Here is a 27,015-nt window from a genome sequence, read left to right as displayed (position 1 = left end):
CAGGATTCTTGGAGCCTCTGGATCACTGAATGACAAGAATTACAGCGTTTTCAAATTCCCAGATAATATTAATTAATTTATTTATTTTGAGATGGTGTCTCACTGTCGCCCAGGCTGGAGTGCAGTGGCGCAATCTCTTCTTACTGCAACCTCTGCCTCCCGGGTTCAAGCGATTCTCCTGCCTCAGCCTCCCAAGTAGCTGGGATTACAGGTGCACGCTATCACGCCTGGCTAATTTTTGTATTTTTAGTAGAGATGGGGTTTCACCATGTTGGCCAGGCTGATCTCAAACTCCTAACCTCAGGTGATCCGCCTGCCTTGACCTCCCAGTGTTGGGATTACAGGCGTGAGTCACCGCGCCTGGCCCCAGAGAATTTTAAAAACTGCTGTTAGGATGTTGGAGGGATTGAGACAGAGGTAAGAACCTGTTCCTTATGGGGCATCAGCCCCTCACCAGTGGCGTTGCAAAGCCAAGTAAGGGGCCCCACCCAGCACCCAGAGCTTTGGAGATCCAGGGAAGGGGAAGGGAGGGAGAGAGGTCTGGGCCCAGCGACCCCAGGACACAGGGCCCTCAGCCCTATTTGGCAATCCACGTGCTGACCCCGCAGGTGATCTGCCTCGGGCGTTTTTTCAGTGCCAGGTGCCAGTATCCTTTCCTTCCTGCAAGGCTGATCCCCCAGAGACCAAATTGCATCTCAGCCAATTGCTTTCAGGCCTGGAATCAGGGCAAAGGGAGCTGGTGTCCAGATGGACATTCACAGTTACCCGATGGACCACAGGAGCAGCCCTGGCCTGGGGCCCACACATCTATTTCTCCCTGTCCTCTGCTCTGCCCTGGGGCACAGGAGAGCTGACCCCCTGCAGGCTGCTTTGTCCCGGCTCCCCTATACTGGCTTCTGGCAGGACCAGCGATAAGTAGTCGGCTGGGGGTTTCTCTGACAGCCTCTCCGCCCTGGGTGGCGTCTCCTGCAGCAGATGTATCTCCTTTGGGATTCTAGTTCCTGCTGCTCAGCGGCCCCCAACATGGGTCTAGTAACATCTAACATCGCCTCCCCGCCTTGTCTCTCCAGCCTAGGGGTTGATCTCTGGGCTTCCTTTTGTCTCCTTGCAGCTTCTCAGCTCCTCCTCCTCATTACACCCTCCTGGTTCGTAGCTGGACTCGGAGGGGCTTTACTCTGCTGATTGGAACTTGACTCACACGGGGTTGCTTTCCTCCCAGGGGCAGTTCTATTGGATGCCCCCATGGTAGGTGAAGTTCAACTTTATTTTGGAGTCAATATGGTCTAGTGAGAATCTAGGGCTTCAGAATCCAATAGAACAAGGTTTAAATCTCAGTGCTACTGCAAGTGCCTCCATGTCCTGGGCCAATGACTGCAGTCTGTGCATTCTTATCTAGGGTTGTGGAAGGTAACAGCCGCTCCTGTGCCCCGGGCACCTGTTACTGACCAGGTGCTCCCACACCTGCCCCAGTCAGCCCCGCAGCATTCTAAGAGGTAGATGCCGCTGCTGTGCCTGGGGTGGGGGATCGGGAGGAGGCTCTGCCCAGGCTGCCAGCTAATGGGCCACAGAGCTCAGCTGAGAGGCAGCCCCGCTACTCCCCTTCTGCTGCTCCTGAGATGGGCTGGGGCTGCCTTTCAGACCGGGATGCCAGGAGGCCCAAACGAGGTGGCTTTTGGACAAGAGCCTCACATGGTGTGGGCCTGTCATTATTTCATGAGTGTTAGCACCTTCTCTTCCATGGCTGGCCTTTTTTTTTCAGTCTGCATCACGTTTTCCAGTATCCCTGAATCAACCACACTCTTCCTTATGACATTTCAGCTTCTTCAAAGCACTCTGAGCTTTCTTTATGACTCAAATTAAGGTGTCCCATTTTGAGAAGATGGCTAAAGTCTGGAGCTCAGATTCTGGAAGATTCCTGTCCTCTCCCAAAGTGCATCCTTACTGTCCATTCCTGGGGAGGCTGTGTCTCCAGCCATGCCCACAGGCCTTATCCACCTCTGGGGGACTGGCTGTTCTTCCAGGCCCATGGCTTTTGACCCAGGTTCTGTGTTCTGAGCATGTGCTCGGTCTCAAGCCTGCCACATCATCTGCCCCAGCTCGGGGGTTTCCATCATGAAAAAAAAAAATCACTTCTCTTCCGCTGTCATTTGCGATAACCACATAGATGCTGAAACCCAAACCCAAGGCTGTTTCCTTTCTGTCTCCTCCATACACCAGCGCCAGCATGACCCAGAAAGGGTCAGCTCTCTCATGGCCAGCCCTCTTGCTGACTCAGTGGGGACAGTTCAGAGACACGCCTAGAGCCCTACTCTCCCACTGCCTGCAGCCACACCCCAGGGATGTCCCCAGACAGGGCTTGGAAACAGAAAATACTTTTTTTTTATTCTTTTTACCCCTGAGCACATTTCTTTTGCAATACTGTTTGGAAACTGCACAGTTCCTTTTTTATTTATTTATTTATTTATTTTTTAATACTATCTCCATTTAACCAGTCCAGAGACAAAACTTCTCCCCTGCCAGAGAGGCATGCTGGCTCTGCTCACTCCTGCAACCTTTTCTCATTGTCCTTGGCCGTGTGCATCTGCCATTTCTGCAGTGACTCCAGTCTCAGCCCACCTCTGAGTGCAGAGCGCTTCCCTCCTCCACACACCCTGGCCTGGAGCTGTCTCCTACCCGCCCCTTCCAATGCCTAACCCTTGCCAGCTCCAGTGCCCTCAGCAGGCAGTGCCTCCCAGCCACCTTCCTCGAGCCAGGTGACAACCACTCCTTTGAGGTCCCGTGGCCCCTGTCCTCCTGTCTCAAAGTTCACGCTGGTCTCACTGTAGCTGCCTTACTGTGCGTCCATCCCTGCCCTCCACCCCCACTGCACTGGACATGGAGCCTCACCAGGCCAGAGCCACACTTGGTCTGTCTCCACATCCTCAGCACCTGCACTCAGCAGCCACTTAGTGCACTGATTCATTAGTCTATCAGCTGGTAACCCAGTTCCTATGCTCCTATGCTCCCCCAACCTTGAGCTGGTGAGACAGCTGCTGTCTGGATGCAGGTTCCCAAGGAAAGAAAGCCCTGCACCCAACACCTGTGCGTTTGGTAAAAAGGAACTATTTCCAAGCATGGTGTGTTCTCCAGGCTCTGGGCAACTTTTTTAAAATTTTATTTATTTATTTATTTTAGAGACAGAATCTCTCTCTGTCACCCAGGCTAGGGTGCAGTGGTACCATCATAGCTCAGTTCCGCCTGGACCTTCCGGACTCAAGTGATCCTCCCATATCAGCCTCCCAAACTGCTGGGATTACAGGCATGAGCCACTGCACCTGGATGGGTTTTTAAATTAATTAAATCTAGGTGTTATCCCTATTTTCCAGATGAGAATATGGGCACCCAGAGAGGTTAAGTGATCAGCCAGATGCCACACAGCTAGTGAGTCATGGGGTCTTGACCACTGGGACCAATTCTAGGTCCTTCTGGCCTCATGGCTGACTCTTTCCCAGACACGTGCCTGTGGGGTCACTTAGCCAGCTAGCTTTGCTGCTTGCTGGGCTTTCTGCAGTTGCTGGTTGTAGCCTTGGACCACCTGAGATAGGGGATGGCTCACGACAGCCTATAGGCCAAGTGCCCTTGTGGTGTGTTTTTGTCAAGCCAGTGAGCTAAGAATGGGTCTGACATTTTCAAAGGGTCGTAAAAGCAAGGAAGACTGTGCAACAGAGACTGTATGTGGCCCGAGACAGCTAAAAACATTTTCTACCTGATCCTTTACAGGAAGAGTATACCCCTGCCAATAGACAGTGTCCCCCAGACCATTCTTCCTTGCAAGGGCTTCAGGGATTGACCAGCGGCTGTGCAATGGCTATGGGAGGCTGGCTTACCTCGGCCTGCCTTAGGGGAGTGGTGACACAGGAAGCAGTGCTCCAGGCTGGCTGAGGAGGGATCCAACGTGCAGAAAAAGGGAGGACCCAGAGCAGTCTGGTAGTCCCAGGGCAGAAGCTGGTCCCCAGGACCTGGCATGCAGGGGTCACAGTAAGATCGACCCTCTCAACCCACAACCTCAGAGGTCCCTCACAGACTCCCTGTTCAACTGTCCCTAATACCACATTAGGTGGTAAAGAAGCTCCTCTGAGAGCTTCTTTAGAGTAGGATAGTGTCTGCTGTCTGCTTATCTGATGCTACGATCGTAGCATCAGGCCTGCCTCTTAGCATGCGCTTAAGTCCTATGTTTCACTGAACTGAAGCAAAATAGGTAGAATTGCAGAGGAGGATCAGGTCTCCTGAACTCTGCCTGCAGCCTCGCCCAACCCACAGTTCGGTTGGTCTGAGGCATCCCTGCCTGCTCAACCCCACCAGGTCCCTGGGTTTCATCTGCTATACCCTCCGGACACCAACCACTGAGCCTCACAGGTCACAGGCATTGCCAACAAGAAGGGGTGCTCTAAAGCCTCGCTGCCTCTTGATGATTAGAGCCACACTTCCCCACTGTCCTGTCATCTGAGACTCAGTGGGACTTGTCTCTGTCCCTCCCATTCTTTGCTTAATAAAAATAAAACCTGAGTTTTTGTAAATGCTTGCACATCCAATGTGCTTTTCAAGTAAAGCATTCAAAGGCAGGGAGTGGCTACAGGGAACATATTAAGTTGTTACAAAAAAGTCAAAACAGGTCTGAAAGGAAAGCAACTCACTGGGAGAATCACAGGACGGGTTTCCAGAGCACAGCCCGCTATGTCGCCCACCTCCCCCTGGCCAGCCCGCATCCTTTGGCCCAGCACGCGTCCGACGGCCTCTTCCATTTTCTCCTTCTCTCTCGTGGGTTCTCCCCTGAAGCTTCCTCTGGCCCCGTCTGGGGCCTGGGGAGGGTGCCCAGCTTCCCAGTAGATACTAACTGATGAGTGAAGACAATTTTTATTTTTAATCGTGATGATTTTTACTGTGATGTAATAAAAATTGTAATGTAAATTCTAAGTGCTTAATAGAAAAAAATAAGGAAAAAAAGAAAAAACTTCCAATGGTGGTCCTACCCATCTCAGCCAAGTGGCTTCAAGGTCGCTGTGCCTCTCCCCCCATGCCAGAGAGAGAGAGGCCTGAGGGTCCCATGGAATGTGCTTAAAAGCCAGGCCTGGAAGGGGCTAAGGCCACTGCACACAGCCCCAGCTTGATCACATAGACCCTTTAATGGCAAGATGTCCCAGCCTTTTTCTTGAACTCCTGGGTTCAAGCGATCCTCCTGCCTAAGCCTCCCAAAGTTCTGGAATTATAGGCATGAGCCACCATGCCCAGCCCCAGCCTTTTTCTATGAGTATAGTTTTTGTTAATGTTTTGTTTTGCTTTTACTAGTTGTTGAGTTGTGACTACCTAATATATAATTATGTCTCTTTTTTGGTATTGCCATTATATCCTAAAAATTCCCATTCACAAATTCATTTTAAGCCTCCTTTTTGCTGGCTGCATAATATTCTAAAGTGCAAGTGTACCATAACTTACTTAAGCAATCTCCTATAATTGGGCATGTGGGTTGTTTCTGGTTTTGTGTTGCCATTTTAAATAATGCCGTGTTGAGTTTTTTGATGTGTTAAACTTTATTCCCATTCTGGGCTCATTTAACAACATTGGCCTTACTCTGTACAAGGTATCGTGGGAGATTGGAGGATAAACCAGACACAATCCCTTTGAATAAAATGCAGATACAAATAACTTTAGTTCAAAGCAGTTACACGGTTGCTATATGCAGACAACTAGAACTGGAATACAGAAGAGTATTGCCTGGACTAGCTGGGATTTTAAGAAAGTTACAGGAGAAAATCTGAGGCTTTGTAACCATAGCCCAGGGGAAACCAAATGGACAGTCAAGCAAAAGCGGTCTCTGGTGGGTGACCTATGCCAGCAGGCAGGTGTTACCTAGGGCCGGCATAGCAAGCGGGTTGCATCTCAAGCGTTAAGTTCATTTTCAGTGGTTGCGAGGAGTGCTGTGCGCAGGTCAGAGGGGAGCGGCTCAGTGGGTAACTTTAGCAGCACCTGTCCATGGACCCAGGTTGGTGGAGTGGTGGGGACGGCATGCACCTAACACGGCCATCCCCAGCCCGAGAGGTTCATCCCAGGGAGAGCTCAGGGCTGGTGTTGGCTTGGCTCATGCCCAGAACAGTGTTCCTTAGGTTGAGGCCTCTTTGATCCATTCAAATCAAGATCATTATGGGTCCAGACGTTTCAGACTGCAGGTTTTGACATCCTCTTTTGGAGAGCGTGCAATCTGAATAGACAGATGAGAATTGCCTCCGGGCCCCAGGCTGGGAGAAGAGGAAGCAGGGAACCTGAGAGGCCGAAGACAAAGCAGTTTTGCCAGGCTAGAGCCCTGGGCCAGTTCTCCCAGAGGCCAGACCTGTTTTCCTTCCCTGCCTAATTCCAGTCCTGACAAACATGCTCACCTCTGGCCGTATTGCCCAACTGGGAGCACCAGGGGAGGGTTGGTGGTGGGAGTGGGCTTGTGCCAGGTGTCCTGCCGGGGGCCTTTCCACAGCCCCCTACATTCCTGCCTGTTGGCCTTATCTGTGGCCCTTTCTTCAGCCCCTGCAGGTGCCATGACTCAGCAGCCCCAGGAGGACTTTGACAGGAGTGTGGAGGATGCCCAGGCATGGATGAAGGCTGTGCAGGATCAGCTGCAGGTCAATGACAACACGCAGGGGCCCCGCGCGGCCCTGGAGGCCAGGCTGTGGGAGACCGAGGTATGCAGAGGCGTAGCCTCAGATGGCCCTGTGGTCTTGGCCCCATCCCGCCCCGCCCTCAGACCTCAGGTTTCCTATCTGTTAAAGGCAAGGGTGGACTAAACCAGTGTTTCTCAAACTCTGATGTGCACACAGATCTCCTGGAGATTTTGTTTGAGTGTAGACTCTGATCGGGTCGTGGAGGTGAAGTCTGAGACTTTGCTTTTAACAAGTTCCAGGTGATACCATTTTTGCTGGTCCTTGGAACACACTCTGATGATAAGGAACTAGAGCCTGTCCTCTCACCCTCCTGTCCCTGCACGGGGGACCTTTGCAGCCAGGTGGGTCCCCAGCCCTTGCTGGGGGGCTTCCCACCCCTTCTCTGCTTCTGCCTGGCTGGTGTCCCTGCCAGATCTGGGCTGGCCAAGGTCTTCGTCCAGAGGAGCGGGGAAGGGGCTCTGCCCAGCAAGGAGTGACTTCCTGAGCTTCTCCAGAACCAGAGTCTGGCTTTACCCACCCCACCTGGCACAAGACCATGTAGCACTAAGTGCTGGTGCCCGGTGCCTGGCCTGGCATTGTGGTGCCCCTGTCTGAGGGTGGGTTGCCCACAGCCTGGGGACAAGAGGGAAGAATACTGAGCTAAGAGTCAGAGGCCGGAGTTATAATCTCCTTGCTGATGCTAGATTGCTGTGTGACCTAGGTCGAATCCCTGCCCCACTCTGGGCTTCGGTTTTCCCATCTGCAAATGGAGCAGTTGACTTACACACCTCTGGGGTCACATCCATTTAGATATCCCATAATTCTAATTTATCACCCAACAATGGTTGCTCTTAGTGGGGGAGGGGGTGCTGCCTTCTCCTGCAGCAAACCAGTCACCCAGCCAGGCTGGAAGCAGTGGTGACCCCACAGCTGGTTCCTTGTGTGTTTCCTTTGTGTGTGTTGTCTTCTCGATTCTGCACACTGTGCACCGTATTGCATATACTTCATGCCCTTTCTGGAAGTGGACAGTGGGAATTAAGAATCCTCATCACCTTTCCCAGTCAATGTTTGATTTCAGTGTCACCACCACATCCAGAGGCAGGAGCCATTGTCTACATTTGCAACTGGGGAAATGGAGTCTCCTCACACCGTTTCCTGTGCCTGGAGAGCCCTCTCACTCATGTTCAAGCTCTCTGCAGTGCTCCCTTCACCTTCTGTTTGGGAAGCTCCCTCACACATCACCCAAGAGTGGAATACCCCCTGCTTTCTGCCATCCCTGTGCCAGGGCTGGGGCTGTGCAGGTGGGTGAGGCCCACCCTGCTTTTGGGTGTTCCCAGCCTAATGGAGACACGTATGCAAACAATCAAGGCAACTGCACAAGCATGTATGAGGCACACCCCTAACATGGGTCCCATGATGTTATTCTTTACCTCTAAAAGCTTCCATGGCTCTCACTGTCCACCAAAGAAAAAGCAAAACTTCCCCTGGCATCAAAAGTCCCCCACTATCTGCACCACTCTGTTTTCCAGCCTTAGCTCTCCATGCTGTCACACCTCACAAGCTCACACTGGCCTTAGCTCCAGCCACTGTCACATCTCCCAAGCTCACACCAGCCTTAGCTCCAGCCACTGTCACACCTCACAAGCTCACACCGGCCTTAGCTCCAGCCACTGTCACACTTTGCAAGCTCATGCCCTCCTTTGATTGGCAGAAGACCTTCCACCGCCAAGCCTTTGTCCATGTGTTGCCTCTGCTTGGAATGCTCTTTTGTGTGGGTCTGATATGCACAAGAAATGAAACCCTCCTGTCCATGCATCTTTCCTGACCAGTTTCCCCCTTTCTCAGCCCCAGCTCCTGACCTTGCCTGTCTGTGAGCATCACAGCCCTGCCTGTGTGCCCACTGTGTTAGGGTGCTTAGCATTTCAAACTCTCTACCCTTTGCTGGCAGGTCTTTCCCTCCAGGTGGTGGTTCTGGTTTAAGCAAAGTCAAGGGTGGTCCTTAGGAAGACACATTGGCAGGACCAGGGTGGACGGGCCCTGGAAACCAGAGGCAGCACTTCTGTGAGCCCCGAGGGGGTGGGAGTCCAGGCAGAGGCGAGTCATGGCCTGAGCGTTCTGCCACTGTCTCCTCCCACGGGGCTCCGACATGCTTCATTTACTGTGTGTTTTGCCATTTTCAAAACCAATTTCACAATAAGAAAGCAAATATTTTCCTGTTGCCAGCTGGTAAGAGGGGGCAGCTGGTGCCTCTCGACCTACCCGTGGGACCTGCCTCCAGGTTCTGGGGTCTCCCTTGTGCTTCCTCCACCAATTCTGTTGGCTTGTCTCCAGTGCCTGTTTGCTGCAGTGACAGGGACTTGGGCTCTGATCCAGTTCTGACCCTTAATAGCCATGCAGCCGGGAGGATGTCCCATGCCTCCCCGGGACCTCATGTTCCCATCTGTAGAGCAGGAATGAACCCCCTCACCCCTTGTGTTCCCGAGGGGTTAAGGGAAACTCCAGAATCCTCATGGGGTGGGGGCTTTCTGTAAGGTGTGATTGGAGAACCCATCGCTCCTGGGTTGAGAGCTTGGCTACTGGGTCTGCAGGCCCGGACTCCAAAATCTGCCGTGGCTGTGGCACCTCAGGAGGGTTTTCCAGGGCTACCTGAGCTTCAGCTTGCTTCCAGGGAGAGCGATAGCTGCTGCCTTTCAGGAAGGAGGGGGGATTAAGGAGGATCATTATAGACATGCTTATATGCACAGTGCAGGCTATGCTGGCAGAGCTGGCTAAATGGAGGTGATTGTTTCTTGTGGTTTTAGAAGCTGGGATACACAGCATACCAAGTGTCCCTGCCCATCCCCAGAGCCTCCAGGAGTGGGTCTTAGGAGCTTCCAGCCACACTTCTAGGTCCCAGCATACGTATTTATTTATTTGTTTATTGAGATGGAGTCTGGCTCTGTTGCCCAGGCTGGAGTGCAGTGGCATGATCTCAGGCTCCCTTGTCCTGTATCTGGGTCCTGGCCTGAGCCAGGCAGCTTCCTCACCAGCTTCTGGGCCACTCTCTTGGTCAGGAGCATCCTGGTGTTTCCCAAGGCTTGGCTTCCCAATGCACTCATCCTTCAATATATCTTACTTCCCTACCTTTGCTCAAATATCCTTCTCCAGTTGTCTTTAATTAGAGACCCACAGGCTTGATGCCAATGCCACCTCCTCCACAAAGCCTTCCTGGACTTCTCCCATCCCTCCTTGGGCTCTCATACTACTTTTGTGGTCTCTTCTGGCCCTTTTTGCAGTCATCTGCGCTCTTATCTGCAGCCCTCTTTCCTACCAGCTTGTTCATCCAGGACCCTAGCACTCAGCATAATGCTCAGCTGGGGGTCACCTGGTCTTGGCTGGGTTGAGGGAAAACCGTGATTAACCCCATTCCTCCACTTTCCCGGTCTCCTGATTCTTCTCTCCAAGGTATTTCCTTACATCTGATCCCCACCTTCCCCTTGCCCTCATTCGCTGCTTCAAATTGGAATAATTTTGTGGCTGCAGTTCAAGTACTTTCTCCCACTTGGCTGCACAGCCCTTGCCAAGCACTCCTGGACTGTGTCCTTGCTGGCGATGGGCTATAAAAGAATCTCACACCAGCCAAAGAGTGTAATCATCAGCGCAGTGAAAAAGAGTGGAATCTACTTCTCAAAATTTGGCTTTTCCAGCCCAGCCACAGCCTCTGGCCTCCCCTGGCTTCAGGCCTCCAGTAAACATCCTACAGGTTGATCTTTCAGGGCAGACGTTTCTTCTCCAGGTGGGGGAAGGGGGCTTGGTGTCTTGCCTGCCTTTGGACCAGCCAGCTCCTCTGCCTTGGTAAAGAAGCATCAAACTCACTCTCTTGAAAAGGCAGTGGGTCTCGGGTCTTTGTGTCCCCCTCTGTCCAGCCTGTGCCTCTTTCATGAGGATAAGAAGGACAAAGGTCCAGGGGCCTGGGGGGACCACACAGTCAGGACACCAGGCTTTGGAGAAGGGGCCATTTTCCGCATGGGACATTCCAGACCTGGCTGCTCCTTCTGGGTGTGGCCAAGGGAGATGGAATTTCACTTCTTCCCCAGAGTTGTTGGCTCCTGTGATTTTCAGAGCTGGACTCCATCTGAGCTGAAACTGGGAGCAGGTGTGGAGGGGGCTTCTCTGGCAGCTGCAGAGAATCACTCCTCAAGCTGGTGGTTTCTGTGGGTCCCCGGCTCCCTTGTTTGTAAAATCGGACTTATTGTGATGCCCGTCTTGCTAGCTTGGGGAATATGAAGTCTCCTTTCACATTTCTGGGAATCAGAAATATCATCTTACTTTTTTTTTTTTTTTCCTGAGACGGCGTGTTGCTCTGTTGCCCAGGCTGGAGTGCAGTGGTGTGATGGCTGGAGTGCAGTGGTGCGATCTCGGCTCACTGCAACCTCTGCCTCCCGGGTTCAAGCAATTCTCCTGCCTCAGCCTCCTGAGTAGCTAGGATTACAGGTGTGTGCCACCATGCCCGGCTAATTTTTGTATTTTTAGTAGAGATGGGGTTTCACCATGTTGGCCAGGATGGTCTCAAACTCCTGACCTCATGATCTGTCCACCTTGGCCTCCCAAAGTGTTGGGATTACAGGCGTGAGCCACCACACCCGGCTCTTTTTTTCTTATTTTAATTTTTTTAGTGGCAGGGTCTTGCTCTGCTGCCCAGGCTGGAGTGCAATGGTGTGATCATGGCTCACTGCAGCCTCAACCTCCTGGGCTCAAGCAATCTTCCTGCCTCAGCCTCTTGAGTAACCAGGACTACAGGCATATGCCACTGTGCCTGGCTAGTTTGTTTTTTTTTTTTAAATTAAAAAAAATGCTTTTGGAGAGATGGGGCCTCACTATCTTGCCCAGAGTGGTTGCATACTCCTGGCCTCAGCAATCCTCCTGCCTTGGTCTCCCAAACTGCTGGGATTACAGGCATGAGTCACCACGCCTGGCCTACTATTATTTTTAATCAAATTAAATCTCTCTCTGAATGGCAACAAATTCATCCTCAGCCATGCGGTGGAACCCTGCCCCTGGGTGGTGTGAAACATCCTGGGTGGATAATCGTATTCAGTCTAGAACATTCCACACTGGCCCTCGGGTCTTCAGGCCACACTGGCCAGTATGGTACTTTTGTTTTCCCCATCGTTTCTCCCTGCTGAGAGGGACTCGGGGTCCCTGTGTGGGTACTTGCTGTGGCCACCACCCCCTGGGCCCCTGCCACATCCTGCTACTTGGCCAAACAAACCCTCTTTCCCTCTCTTGAGGAATCTCCCCATTCTTCACTCTCCCTGAGCACCCCCCACTCACATGCACACAGAGACAGCCTTTGGAAGGAGCTTGTTTGCCTCACTCTTTGATAACACAGGTAGGAGGGGAAGTCCTTCTATGCTATTATCATCATCGTCATCATCATCGTCATCATCAACGATTATTGTATGGAGTAAAAAAGGATGGGGAGCATTGCCCATTTGCACACATTGGGGAAGGGTCTACATAATTGTTCAACAGTTTACAAAGTACACTAACTTATACCCATGTTTAATTCATAGTGTTTTTATTTTATTTTTATTATTTTTAATATTATTTTTTGAGACAGGGTCTCACTCTGGCACCCAGGCTGGAGTGTAGTGGCTTGATCACGGCTCACTGCAGCCTTGACCTCCCAAGCTCAAGCGATTCTCACACATCAGCCTCCCAAGTAGCTGGGACTACAGGCATGTGCCACTACATCCGGCTAATTTTTAATTTATTTTTTATTTTTTGTAGAGACATGGTCTCACTGTGTTGTCCACGCTGGTCTCAAACTCCTAAGCTCAAGCAGTTCTCCTGCCTCAGCCTCCCAGAGTGCTAGGATTATAGGCATGCAGCACTGTACCTGGCTAAAAGTGTTTTTAAAATTAATATTATAACCCTGGGAGGTGGAGAAGCAGAGACTGTTATCGCTGTCTCAGGATGAAAAAGGGAGACCCAGAGTAGTCTAGTGACCTGCCTGGGGTCACACAGCTGTCAGTGGGGCAGCATTCCACATGGCAGGAGCTCCTCCTTCACCCCAGCCATGGGGAAGGATCAGAGACAAGCAGGCTGCTGGGAAGACAGTCTAAGGACACTGACCGCTAACCCCCAGGGAGACAGGCTGGGGAGCTGAGCTTTAGCTTTAGGCCATGCCTGCTGTTAGTAAAGACAGATCCAAAGATAAGGATAATAATAATAATAGTGAGCAGGTAGTGATTGGGATGCGGTGTGGGCTGGGCAGCGTGCTCATGGCTCTCCCTACATTACCTAATGCTTATCTTCCCTCATTCTTAGGCCTGGAGAATGTAACTCCCATGACAAAGGTCACATCAGTAGTAGGGAGTGGCCGTGGGATTGGAATCCAGTCATATTTGCCTACAGAGACCAAGCCTCAGCTGCCACTGAACTGGAATAGTAACAGCAATGACAATAGCTAGCATTACTTGGACACTTACTATTTGCCGGACATCATGTGTTGGTCTTAGTCCTCCAAGAAGCTGACACCAAGATGAGATGAAATGTGCATGGTATTTATTAGGGGGATCACTCCTGGGAGAATATGGGGAGGAAGGGAGCCAGGAAAGGCTGGTCAGAGGGTTGCAGATGTGACCCGAAGGCCAGGAGAGCAGGGAGGAAGGAGCAGAGTGAGGAGGGGCCATCTCAGACTGCTGTGGGTTCTAAGACAGTTTGCAGGAACATCAGCTGTCTGTGAGTTACAGTCACTCACTCAGCATCTCCCAGGAAGGAAGCTGCTTCAGTGTCCCAGCTGCTGTTGGTCTCTGGTGGGAGCAGCCTCAGGAGCAAGGTGCTGGTGCAAACTGCAAAAGACAGAGATGATTCTGGAGCCTCAGCTGGGCCCCGGGTTGGGCCAGCTCCTCAAAGTCCCCCGAGAGGTAGATGCTCACGCTGCACACTGAGACATGTACCTCACATGCATTTTCTCATCGTTTAATCCTGAAAAAAAATCTGAGAGATAGATATGATTAATACTTGCACTTTACAAATGAGAAAACCAAATCCAAGGAGAGAATGAAACTTGTCTGAGTTCACACTCTAGAAATGGGCTGAGTGGGGAAGGAGAGGGCCATTCATCGGACGGCACCCAGCATGCTAATCGCCTTTGCTCCCACCTCCTACCCTCAGAGCTATTAGCAGGTTGCCCAAGACCCCACAAGAAGGGGTGCAGGGGCTGTGATGTGAATCCCAGATCCTCTGGCCTTCGAGTCCTGGCTCTTTGCACCATGCCACTGTCTTCCCAAGGTTGTGCCTGTCTGCCTTTTGCCAACCCTGGAAACTGGCTTGTGTGTCCACAACAGAAAATATGCCAGCTGGAGCCCGAGGGGCGTGTGAAGGTGGACCTCGTGCTACGGATGGCCGAAGCCCTCTTGGCATGCTGCCCTGGGGACCAGAAGCCCAGGATCCTGGCCCGGCTGAAGGACATCAAGGCCCAATGGGAGGAGACAGTCACCTACATGACTCACTGTCACAGGTAGGGCATCCAGGGCCTTTGTCCACAGCTGCCATTGACCTTCCTTGCCCACTGCAACACTAGCTTGGGCCCTCTGCCCAAGAGACATTTTTCCAGTCCTGGGATTCCAGGGGACAGGATATTCTTTTGGGATTAGGGCCAGCCCTGCCTGCCTCTTTCTAATTATAATCAGGTCAAATGATGATAATAGACACTGGGAACCCAGCGTGTTTTGCCAACAATTCCTAAGAGACTTACCGTGTGTGCATGCTCCAGAGCATGGCACAATGGCTCTGGAGAAAGAAGGCCTGGGGCCCTGCTAGCACTGTAGCCAGATTCCCTGCTTGTACCAGGAAGCTGGGTGGTGGTGGGCGGGGACAGGGGGTGGTGGGGAGCAAACACTTGGACAGACCTGGCATTGACCCTTGTCTGCTGGTTACTTCCTATGTGGCTTTGGGAAACTTACCTGACCTCTCTGAACCTCAAGCACCTCCTCTGGAAAATGGGAGTAATCAAGTGCTCCTTGAAGGTTATCAGGAGGTTAGAAAGGGATAGCAAATGTCAAGAGCGAGACACACTGCTTGGCACAAAGTAGGCCCTCAGTAAACAAGAGCTGCCAGGATCATCTCCATTTTTATAAAGCAAGGATGTGCATGGAGATGGGAATGACTTTGCACAGTGCTTTCTGCTTTCTAAATCCTTGCGCTTGAAATTCCGAACAAAGTGTCTTGATGTTGGCTGGGGAGATAGGACCACCTCCATGTTAGAGATGGAGAAACTAAGGCAAGCGAAGAGGCAGGGTTGCAGAGTGAGTTCACAGCACCCCTGGAACTCACACGCAGGCTCCCAGCCTTCCGTCCCCACTGGGTGCAACGAGCCCACAGATGCAGATGTCACAGATGTCAGTGGGGCAGCATTCCACAGGGCAGGAGCTCCTCCTTCACCCCAGCCATGGGGAAGGGTCAGAGACAAGCAGGCTGCTGGGAAGCCAGTTTAAGGACACTGACCACCAGCCCCCAGGGAGACAGGCTGGGGATCTGAGCTTGAGCTTTAGGCCATGCCTGCTGTTAGTAAAGACAGATCCAAAGTGCTCTGCAGGTGACTGGACACGTCCCAACCGCAGTCTGCTCCTAATATTAGTGGATGTTTGTGTGCCAGGGGCCTGGAGAAACTGTGTTCAGAGCCCCAGTGCCAGAGAGAAATGACTGGGGGTGTCTGTGCATTGATAGAGGGAGTTCACGGCCAGGATTTAAGGTGCTGGAGGTAAAGGGCTCCCCAAGATGCATCCCCAAAGCTGGTGGTTCTGGGAGGAAGTTTGGAGTCTGAGCTCCCCTGGCTCCTACCCTCACGCAGGGAGCTTATTTACTGGGCAGAGGGTCTTATCCAGTAGGACTGAGGGAGGGTCTAGAATCTGGAGTGTCAACAAGCTGCCCAGGTGACTCAGGGGCCAGAAAGGGCATCATCATGCCCCCAGACCACAGCCCCCTAGTATTGGGGAGGGGATGACAGCACGGACCCCCGACCCGGGAGGCAGGTGGCTAGTTCCCTCACAACCTTGAGGTCTCTGTACCCACAGCCGCATCGAGTGGGTGTGGCTGCACTGGAGCGAGTACCTGCTGGCCCGAGATGAGTTCTACCGCTGGTTCCAGAAGATGATGGTCACGCTGGAGCCCCACATCGAGCTCCAGCTGGGCCTGAAGGAGAAGCAGTGGCAGCTGAGCCACGCCCAGGTGCTGCTGCACAACGTGGACAACCAGGCAGTGCTCCTGGACCGGCTGCTGGAGGAGGCAGCCTCCCTGTTCAACAGGATCGGTGACCCCAGCGTGGACGAAGATGCCCAGAAGAGAATGAAGGCTGAGTACGATGCAGTGAAGACCAAGGCCCAGGTGAGGGTGAGGCTGAGTGGGCTACATCTTCACCCACCCATCCATGTATCCACCCTTATCTACCCATTCCAGCCACTGTTTGCCTACTATCAAGCTATCTACCTACTATCGATCTATCTTTCTACTATCAATCCATCTACTCACCTGTTCACTATCCAACCACCCTCCCATCCATCTGTCTACCTACCCACCCATCTACCTCCCCACTAAATCACCAAATCTCCCCTTCACTATCCACCCACACACCACCCCATTCACCTATCTACCCCACCATTCGTTCATCCCTGTATTCTCTCACCCATCTGTTGACTCACTCATTCATCTACTTCCCCACCAGCCTGATCAATCTGCTATTCATCTCTTCAACCACTTAATTGCCCACTCATTCATCTATCTACTCATTCACCTACCCATCAACCCAGCCACCTGTTCCTCACTCACCCATTCACTCATCCACCTCTCCACTGCCTACCTCTTCACCACCTATCTACCCACTATCGACCATCACCCACTCGTTTATCCCACCATCCACCCACCTAGCTACCCATCCCCCAATCCTCACCTACCTACTCTTCCACCACCCACTCACGCATCCACCATTATCTACCATCCAGATACCCAGTGTTTCGCAGTGCTTAATATACATATGGGTGTGTCGACCGACTGACTGTTGGACTGTGATGTTCACTTTGATCCAAACAGCTTCCCCCTTCTCCTCCTTTCTCTCTCTTCCTCTCTCCCTCCTCCCCTCCCTTCCTCCTCCTGCCCTTAAATCCTTCTCCTTCAGTGTTTTCTCCTTGCTCTCTCTTGCCCTTGCCCCAGCCCCTGTGTACATTCTCTGTCTGCATTTCCTCACCCCATTCTTGCCTTATTTGGAAACAGTTCATTGAGTTATCAAGTTCAATTACATTTGTTAGAAATTTTATTTGGTTCTGTATTATGTCTCCCTGTTCTTTTTAACAAATTATGTCATTTTCCCCCTGAGATTTTACATTCCTCCCAGATATAGTTTATATTTGCAGTCATTCTAAACATACGTATTTTACAGTCTCCATCAGATTTTTCTAGTGGCTGAAGTTCCAGGTCTAAGGCTGAAGTTCCACATCAGGCACCTACGTGTCCCCTGACATGGTAGATTGTTTCCTTGGGGGGCGTTGTCCTTTTGAGCTCTAAGCTCCGCCTAAGCAGGGTGCATCTGCAGAAGCCCGCAGCTGGGACACCGCCTGAGAGTGGCTTTCTGTTGGCTTCAGCTGGGCTCCCCCTGAGGTTTATCTTCACGACTCCTATTTTTGTGTCAGTGAATTGGCTTGGGGGTTCCCAGATCAAGCGGATATTCTAAATGTGAACCCCAAGCCAGAATCATACAACAGGCCCCAACTCCGTATTCTGAAGGGTGATTGGTTTTTTTTTTTGTTTGTTTGTTTGTTTGTTTTTAGGCCCAGGCTAAAACACACACGTTTCCTTCTCGGATTGTGTTTGTAACAATATTTTTTTTCTGCTTCACCCTTTGGCTAGTGGGGGCAGGCAGCCACTTGAGGCTCCGTCTTTTTGCAGTGGTCTCTGTTGCCTCTAGGCCCAAAGTCTCACTTCTTGCTCCAGCCTGAGCATTAAACCCAAGCTTCTAGTAACCAAGACTTCAGGCACCTGTGTGAGCTTAACAGGGTGGTTTCCTGGGCATCTTTACTTCTGGCCCATGGGACTATCCCTTCCCTTGGTGTGACGTGGGTCTGCATTGAAACGGTGTTTGTTATGTTACATTTTATCTGGCATTTCTGGCTCTCTAGTTGGCTGTAGCACTGGAACTGAACGTCTCCTGGGTTCTTCATGCTGACAGTTTAAGGGAAGTAAGCTCTATGATAAGCAGAGCTAGAAAATCCACCAGGAACAAGGCTCTGGCGCTTGGGAAGGGACTTGGATTCCAGGCCAGGCACTGCTGCTTCCCAGCTGTGTGGCCTTAGGGCAGCTCACCTGACCTGCACCCAGGTTGGGGGGCTGTATGGTTACATGTGAGCTCTTTGAAAACTGGCAAGCATTTTGCCAATATAAAGAATGACTTCTACTCTCAGTAGCCGTGAGAATAAATAGTAACAACAATGGCTGTTTGCCATGCAGCAGGTGCTCAGAACTATCTGTTGAAATAATGAGAACTCCACCCCTGCAGTTTGAAGGCAAGCAACCCGCAGGGCCCCAGAGAGGAGCCACAGGAGGCTCCAAGAGACTGCACAAGGTCCAGAATGGATGGGCAAGGCGGGGATTCGACTTGGCTCTTGCAGAGGCAGCCAATCGGCCCTCATCCGGCCCTGCCAAGTCTCGTGTGGCATGGGCAGGCTTCATGGCAATTCTCTCTCCAGGTCTGCCCCTCTGGCCCAGCTGGGACAGGTGCCTGGCTCCACAGCCTCTTTGCTGTGGCTTTACAGGAAACAGGTGCTTGTGCCAATCAGCAGAGAGCGCCTGGTGCAGGGTGTGGAGGAGATGAGATAAAAAGTTGTTGGTGTGTGTGCAGGTTTGCATGTAGGTGCATGGGTGTGTGTGCATGTTTGTATGTGAAGGTGGATGCTGGGGTGCTGAGTGAGCATCAATTCTGGCCCAGATGCCGAAATGATTGCTTCCAGGAGCCTTATTTTCATTCCAGGAGGTTCTCCCCTCACATGATCCAAAACGCTATAGACATCACAGCTCTTATCAGTGAGAGCTGTTTTCCTGTCTCTGACCTCATCTGCTCCCCCAGCCTTTTTATGAAGTAGATGGAGAAGTTGTTACTGGACTCTCTTTTTTTTTTTTTTTTTTTTTTTTGAGACTGAGTTTCACTCTTGTTGCCCAGGCTGGACTACAATGGCACGATCTCAGCTCACTGCAACCTCTGCCTCCCAGGTTCAAGTGATTCTCCTGCCTCAGCCTCCTGAGTAGCTGGCATTACAGGCATGCGTCACCATGCCCGGCTAATTTTGTATTTTTTAGTAGAGATGGGGTCTCTCCATGTTGGTCAGGCTCGTCTCGAACTCCTGACTTCAGGTGATCCGCCTTGGCCCCCGAAGTGCTGGGATTACAGACGTGAGCCACTGTACCTGGCCTTTTGGACTCATTTTTTAGATTAAAAACATTCTGTGCATCAGACACCAGCGGCCCAGTAGAAAAAGCCAGAGGTGCTGGTGACTCCTAAGGTGGCACTCCCTGCAGCTGCACCTCAGGTCCTGGGTTAGTGTCTGCACCTGTGACCATCAGGATGAGCTGGGACCCCGGGTGCTTCTGTGGTCAGGCTGGGACAGTGAAAGACAGGTTTGAGCTGCTGAAGAGGGAGCCCTTGCGTCCAGGGCTCTGAAGAGGCAAAGGCCCACCTGGCAGTGTCCTGGGGCAGGAGCATGGGAGGCTGTGTCATGTGCGGAGACAGCAGTGATGGGGGAGGTTTGGGGTGCGGTGAGGGGGAGGCTCCCTCCATGGTGGAAGCCCTTGGAGTTGCCAGATGGCTGGTCAATGCTGATGCCAATGTGGAAATGGGGTGTTGTTGTTTGTGGGGTGGCTGGACCCTGCATGGAGAAGTGAATTCAGTTTTGGCTTTCTCAGCCATTGGCTGAAGCCCATGGCCCCTGATTAAGTCTTTCTGTAAGCTTGAGGACTTTGTTCTCACTCACAGGGAGCCTGGTCAGCTCTTAGACAGGAGGGCTGTGGTGTACCCTGGAGGTGTTTCCTGTCTCTCTAGAAGCTGGCCATGGGGAGAACTGAGGGGTAGGTGGGGCGGGGCCAGGCAGACCCCTACAGCCTCTTTGATCTTGTATTCAGAAGGTATGACTGTGCATTTTTATGGGGTGAGGAGCTATAGCATCCACCAGATTCTATGGATGGAGCTTTCGTGGATCCAGAGGGTGCCATGTTCTTCCGAAGCCTGAGAGGCTCCTGAGAGGGGCAAACTTCTCCATTGCCCTTGGCCAGAGATTTAACCATTCAGTCCTAAGCTCCTCATCAGCAAGGTGGGATGCAGCCCCAGGTATTGACCTCCCGGGTGTCCCCAGCCCTCCAGCCCCAGACAAAGTGGGGGGATTCTAGCCTCATCCCAAGGTGGGTGGGCGCTCCACATACCCAGCAGCCTGCAGAGATCCTTGGTGGTCCCAGCCTCCCAGTCCCTGCTCTGAACGCTTGATGAAGACCTCCCCTGCGTAAAAGGTCTCTCTCGGGGCAGTCCTCTGACTCCAGTGACAGATCTGTCCTGGTGCTTTCCTGGGGGTCCAGGCCTGGCCTCGGGGTGGGATTGGTCTCTAGGTTCAGATTAGTACCCCTACTTTTACCTATGAGAGCCCATTGCCACTGCTTGCCGTGCTAGAACAGGCCACTGCTCCAATGAGAAAAACCCATTTTTGACGTCCAACATGTTAATTAGCACAGCCTCTAGGGTTGATGGGGACAGAGCCACAGAAGCACCATGGGGTCCTCCCTGAACTGGAGCCTCTGTGACCACCTGCTGGAGGGAGATTCTTGACTAGGGCCAAGGCTAAGTCCAGAGGGGAGCAATGGCACATTGTCAGCCCGCAGTGTTTGCAAGTGAAATGTAGACAGGGCAGGCTGGCTGCTGGGAGGGGCTTGTTTGTTTGTTTTTAATCCTGATTTAGTTTTCCCAAAGGCAGGCACATGGAAGCGTCCTCACCCCTGCTGCTTCCCGTGGCGGCCCTCACAGAAGGCGCGTCTGTCTGGCATCTTGGCCATGAATCAGAGCTGCTTATGATGAATCGGAGCTGCTTGTGATGAATCAGAGCTGCTCGTGCAGCCCTTTGCAGAGGCATAAATCCGCACCACCCTTGTTAATTGGTTGGGTTTTGACATTCCTGACAGCTCTGCCCGCCGCAGATGGTGTAATTGCTGGGTCTAACGAGAAGGTTGAGCATCTTCCCGTTTGTCACCCTGTCATTCTCCAGCACGGCTGGATTCTGCCCTGTGACTGTTATGCCTGGCACAGATCTCAGCTGGATCCGTGCCCCTCCTGCTGAGGTCCTCTCTGAGCACCTGCTCCCCATCACACAGACTTTTATTTACCCTGGACTTCTCCGGGTGCCAGCACCTCATCCTTCACACACTGGGAGCCACGGCCGGCACTTCCATGGGAGAGTTCACTCCCGGCTGCATCTATCACCATCAGCGTGGCCAGGGGCCCAGCATTCAGCCTCTGCCTGTTACTCCTGACCCACTTTGTTTCATGAATGAGCCTTTCCTGTTGATGGAGGAGGCTCCAGGAGAGTTTGACGGATTTAAATAACCCTGCAGGAAGGGGAAGCCAGCAGGGGAGCTTGCCGAGGCCCCGGAGCCATCCTTAGGGCTGCAGGCGGGAAGCATGAAGGGGACCGTCCCCTGCACTTGCTCCACTTTCAGATTCAAGCAGGGCCCATGTTTTATAAGAATTTTGTCTTTCTTGATTCCAGTTGTAAACTATTTCAATTACTATAACCTTAAAATAGGCTTTTGACTGGGCGCGGTGGCTCACGCCTGTAATCCCAGCACTTTGGGATGCTGAGGCAGGTGGATCATTTGAGGTCAGGAGTTCGAGACCAACCTAGCCAACATGGTGAAACCCCATCTCTTCTAAAAATACAAAAAAAGAGTTAGCTAGGCATCGTGGTGCACCCCTGTAATGTCAGCTACTTGGGAGGCTGAGGCATGAGAATCGCTTGAACCCAGGAGGCAGAGATTACAGTGAGCCAAGACCAGGCCATTGTACTCCAGTCTAGGCAACAGAGCGAGACTCTGTTTCAAAAAATAAAAAATTAAAATAAGTTTCTAAATAAGAATGTATGGTGCCTCCAATGTTACTTCTCTTTTTCACAACCCCAGTTGGAGTGCTCAACAATTTTTGTTGTTGTTGTTGTTGTTGTTTTGAGACAGGGTCTTGTTCTGTCAGGTGAGATAGGCTGGAGTGCAGTGGTACAACCACAGCTGACTGCAGCCTCCACCTCCCAGGCTCAAGCGATCCTCCCGCCTCAGCCTCCCAAGTAGCTGAGACTACAAGCGCCCTTCACAAACCCAGCTAATCTTTAAATTTTTTGTAGAGATACCATCTCACTATGTTTCTCAGGCTGGTCTCGAACTCCTGGGCTCAAGCGATCCTCTTGCCTCCACCTCCCAAAGTGCTGGAATTATAGACATGAGCCACCATGCCCAGCCTTGAGAGAACGTCTCGGCTCTCTACTGAAGGGCTTGGTCCTAAGCCTAGGCTTCCCCATTTCTAAAATGGGGATGTTTTCTCCTACTTGCAGTGGTGGTTGCAAGGTTTATATGAATTCATATTTCTAGATTTGGTGAGGAGCTTCGCAAAGAAGAGAAAGGCATATCTGAAAGAGCTAAGGGGTTTTTCAGATGCACTTGTCCGCTCACTCTTCCCAGCTGAGAATGTCTGACTTAGCTTTGCAGATGGTCAGAACCCTCCTGGACAGGGCCTGGCTCCATGGTGAAGAGCTGAGGTCAGCCAGCTATGGTTCAGGCACCATATCCAGCCCATTCCTAGCTTCAGCCTCAGCCTCCCAAGTAGCTGAGACTACAGGTGCACACCACCACACCCGGCTAATGTTTTTATTTATTTTTTGTAAAAATGACGTCTGACTGTGTTGCCTAGGCTAGCCTTGAACTCCTGGGCTCGAGGAATCCTCTTGCCTCAACCTCCCAAAATGCTGGGATTATAAGCATGAGCTAGAATGGCTTTCACATTTTCAAATGGTTGGGAAAAAATGAAAAGCCAAATATTTCTTGACGTGTGAAAATGATATGAAAAACCTGTCAGTGTTCGTAATTAAAGTTTTATTGGAATGCGGCCATTCTTTTCATGTTATCTGTAGCTACCCATGTGCTACAACATAAGTTGCATGCCGGCGGTGGAGGAGCTCCATATGGCAGGCCAAGCTAAAAGCATTTCCTGGGTGGCCCTTGACAGAAACAGTCGATGATTTTGGAGTCTGACACTTGCCGTTGGAATCTTTTCTGTAAGACCAAAAGAGTTCTGCGATGTCCCAACTCCAGTCTGGACATTTGCAGAATAGGAAGGTTTTGTGATTGTTTGAGTATTAAATAAGATAACGCTTTGAAGTTCCACGCACACCTAGCATAGGTGCTTATTAAATGAGTCTCCTTTTTCTGTTTTCTTGGCTCTCTTTGGAAACTTCCCTCTGATGGCAAACACTCCAGATTTGTGCTTCCTGCCATTCAGGAAGCGTTCACAGGCCGTGCCCTGAGCTAGACCCTGGGAAATGAAGTAACAGGGGCAGCCTTGTTTCTAGGAACCTCCTGGATCCCCCAGTGGGTGACGATGCCATGGACAACTGCTGTGATGAAGCTGCATCCCAGTGGTTTGGGAACTCAGAAGGCAGGCCGTTAATTCAGCCTGGGGCAGTGGGCACGGCCTCAGAGTGAGAAGGGGGCCTGGGGTTAGTACTGCAGGTGGGTACCCGCTGAAGGTCTCAGAAGACCTTGGAGAAGGCAGGAGACAATCAGCAATGCCTCGAGGTTGTTAAGCGCTTACCAGCTGCCAGGCTCTGTTTTAGGGGTGAGCTCTGGCCCATTTCATCTCACTTTCTCCAGTGAGGCAGGTGTTATTAGCCATACCATATGGATGAGGGGACTTGGGCACAGAAGGGTTTAATTAGGTAGCCAAGGTGGGGCCAAGGTTCAAGCCACAGGCAGTGGGATCCCAACCCCAGGGTCTTGACTACTGGACCACAGAGCTACATCATGGGCACCTGTCCTTGAAATGCTAGGCTGTAAGGATTGGCCTTGGGCCTGGGGCCAGTGGGGAGCCGTGACGGGATGTGGGAAGACAGCACTGTGATCAGGGCATATTTTGAAAAACCTAGTCTCTAGGTGTACAGTGGGGGCTCATAGCAGGACACCATCGTTTTTCCAAATGTCAGCCACCCTCAGGACATCATCTTGCCCCTGTGTTGTTAAGACCTTTGGTGGGACTGGCTGAAAATAGAGATGATTCCAACCCATGCAACACATATCACCATATTCATGGGGAAATGGGGCAGCTTGCCATTGATTTGCACACCCCGTGGACACTGTTGTGTAATGGAGCTAGAAATGCTGGTTTCTAGCATTCAACCCAGCTCAGATTGAATCTTGGCACTTTCCTAGCTGGGTGACCTTGGGCAAGTCACTTTACCTCTCTGTATCTTGGTGTCCTCATCTGTCAAACTGGGACTGTAATGGTACCCCCTTATGGAGTGGTCAGGAGAGTCCATTGAGCTCGTATATGTCAAGCTCTTAGAGCAGTGCCCAGTGTGATGTAGTAGTAGTAGTGCTAATGTTGTTGCTGTTGCCGCACCTCAGTCTCGAATGCCGTTCCTAGGATGTGGCAAACAAGAAAGCCAGCTGCATAGTGACAGGGCCCAGTGCCAACATGCTGTGGTCTCCAAAGCCAACTCTCTTGGCATATTGTTTGTAAGGCCGAACAGAGTATCTGAGAGCTCTTTGTGTCTAGAGAAAGGGCTGGGGGTTGGTTGCACCCCCTGCTAACACACACACACACACACACACACACACACACCCAGGCAGGCTACGGGCTTTCTGGCCTTTGGGCTGTCTGGGCTGGGGACCCTCATGGCTGGTGATTCTCCTCCTCCCGCAGGACCGGGTAGATCTGCTGGAGCAGGTGGCCCAGGAGCATGAGGAGTACCAGGCAGTCGTGGACGAGTTCCAACTGTGGCTGAAGGCAGTGGTGGAGAAGGTGAATGGCTGCCTGGGACGAAACTGCAAGCTGCCCATCACGCAGCGCCTCTCCACACTGCAGGTAATCCCCAGCTGTGTCTCAACCAGAGGGACCCTAGGGACACTCACAGAGGGTGGGTTCTATGTCATAGTTCCTTTTTTTTTTTTTTGAGATGGAGTCTCGCTCTGTTGCTTAGGCTGGAGTGCAGTGGCCCGATCTCGGCTCACTGCAAGCTCTGCTTCCTGGGTTCACGCCATTCTCCTGCCTCAGCCTCCTGAGTAGCTGGGACTACAGGCGCCCGCCACCACGCCTGGCTAATTTTTTTGTATTTTTAGTAGAGACAAGGTTTCACCATGTTAGCCAGGATGGTCTCGATCTCCTGACCTTGTGATCCGCCAGCCTCAGGCTCCCAAAGTGCTGGGATTACAGGCGTGAACCACCGTGCCTGGCCCTTATGTCATAGTTTCTTTCATAGGACAGTGCTCGGTGCCACAGAATATATAAGAACCCATGGCCCACAGACCCCTGTGAGGAGAAGCGTGGAATCTAAACCAAGTCTAAACACTTGGGTCCTCAGAGGCTTTATGGAAATCCCTGGCCAGCAGAGCATTTGGAAACCCAGGACCACAGAAGCATGGTCTAGGCTGGTGGGTCTCCAATGGGGGGCATTTGGCAGTGTCTAGAGACTCCTCACCCCGAGGAAAATCTTTGGCAATGTCCTAAGAGGGTAGAGGGGGTGGATGCTGCTACTGCATCCGGTTGGTGGCCAGGGATGCTGCAAAACCACCCTACAGTGCACAGGACAGCCCTACATAGCACAGAACGATCCAGCCCACATGGCAATGGTGCCAAGGGAGAAGAACTATGGTGCAGGTACTAGATCTGCCATCGGGAGATGTGGGCTCCCCACTTTTCACCTGCTGTGTGGCTTTCAGTGAGCCTCTGACTCCCTCCATAAACTGAGTGGGTAAAATGTCTTTAATAATTCAAGAACCACTTGATAAATTTTGCCACAACTGTGCAGTACCTGAACTATTTCTTTAATAAATATTTGTATTTAAATGGACTCATTTTTTAAAAAAACTGATGATTATTTATTTAGAAAGAAAACATATCACTGTCATAAATGGAAAAGATGGTGCCAATTCCAAATAGGTAGATAACCACACAAATAAATACAATGAAACTGAATGGAGTCATTTGGTTCTATTTGGCTCCACACTGTTGCCAGCTGAAAGCATGGAAAGGAAGATAAACAAATGTCAGAAAGTGTTCAAGACAGAGGCACCCAACAGAGACTTTCTCCTTGACTTAATCAAATGGCTTGAAAAAGACTTATGGGGAAGGAATAGGGTTCTCAGGTGGTGAGTCCATGCTACTTAAGGCAGACAGTCCAGCCCTTGGGAAGGCCCCTCTCTGGCTCTGACGCGGGACTCCAGGAATCAGTGTTTTGCAGGGCAGTCCCAGGTCTGCTCTGGAAAATGCAGCAACTGTATTCTTTTTCCCTGCCTGTTTTTCCCTCACCCCTCTACCCTCTTCAGGACATTGCCAAAGATTTTCCCAGGGGCGAGGAGTCTCTGAAGAGGCTGGAGGAGCAGTCTGTGGGTGTCATTCGGAACACCTCTCCTTTGGGTGCAGAGAAGATCACCGGAGAACTGGAAGAGATGAGGAAAGTTCTGGAGAAGCTGCGCGCCCTCTGGGAGGAGGAGGAGGAGCGGCTGCGGGTCCTGCTCCAGTCCAGGGGAGCCTGTGAGCAGCAGATTAAGCAGCTGGAGGCTGAGCTCAGTGAGTTCAGGATGGTCCTGCAGAGGCTGGCCCAGGAGGGCCTGCAGCCTGCGGTGAAGGCGGGGACCGAGGACGAGCTGGTGGCACACTGGAGACGCTACTCGGTAAGCGTGCTTGGCCAAGTCATGGAGCCCAGGGTGTTGTCTGTGCCCAGGGTCCTGGCACTCAGACCTCCTCTGTGATGGAGAATCGGGCTGAGCCCTGAGCACACTCACTCTGTTTCTCCGGGATTCTTGGTATCTCAGCTCCCTGAGTGGGGAGTAGACAAGTTGGATGTTTATCCCCATTTTCTGGATGAGGAAGCTGGGGCCTGCAGAGATTTTTTTTCCCCAACATCCCTAGAGTCACATGGTGGGTCTGTGAATAAATAACAGCAGAGGTGGATTGGGCAGCCAGGTTTGGGCCTCAAAGCTACTCTCTTGCCCAGTGGTGGGATAAGGTGTGGGCTTCCTCTGCATGGAACAGGGAATATTGGATCAGAAGGGGAAACTCTTAATATGGAGATGACGGGGA

At 51.8% G+C, this 27,015-nt stretch overlaps 1 protein-coding gene across 4 annotated transcripts in view; it reads left to right on the top strand.

The window, feature by feature from the left end:
• The window catches only part of SYNE3 (spectrin repeat containing nuclear envelope family member 3), a 109,625-nt gene that overhangs the window by 33,916 nt on the left and 48,694 nt on the right, over positions 1-27,015 (top strand). For all 4 annotated transcript variants that reach the window (XM_054448647.2, XM_054448645.2, XM_063652048.1 and 1 more), the window contains exons 2-6: positions 6,550-6,707; positions 14,000-14,172; positions 15,728-16,037; positions 24,637-24,798; positions 26,259-26,606. In XM_054448647.2, the coding sequence (XP_054304622.2) occupies positions 6,564-6,707; positions 14,000-14,172; positions 15,728-16,037; positions 24,637-24,798; positions 26,259-26,606 (1,137 nt within the window). In that variant the 5' untranslated portion in view covers positions 6,550-6,563. The remainder of the gene's footprint in view (positions 1-6,549; positions 6,708-13,999; positions 14,173-15,727; positions 16,038-24,636; positions 24,799-26,258; positions 26,607-27,015) is intronic.

This window comes from Pongo pygmaeus, chromosome 15 (genome assembly GCF_028885625.2).
Source record: "Pongo pygmaeus isolate AG05252 chromosome 15, NHGRI_mPonPyg2-v2.0_pri, whole genome shotgun sequence".
In the NCBI taxonomy this organism is placed as follows: domain Eukaryota; kingdom Metazoa; phylum Chordata; class Mammalia; order Primates; family Hominidae; genus Pongo; species Pongo pygmaeus.
The sequence above is the reverse complement of the archived record's forward strand: the minus strand, read 5'-3'. Positions and strand labels throughout refer to the sequence as shown.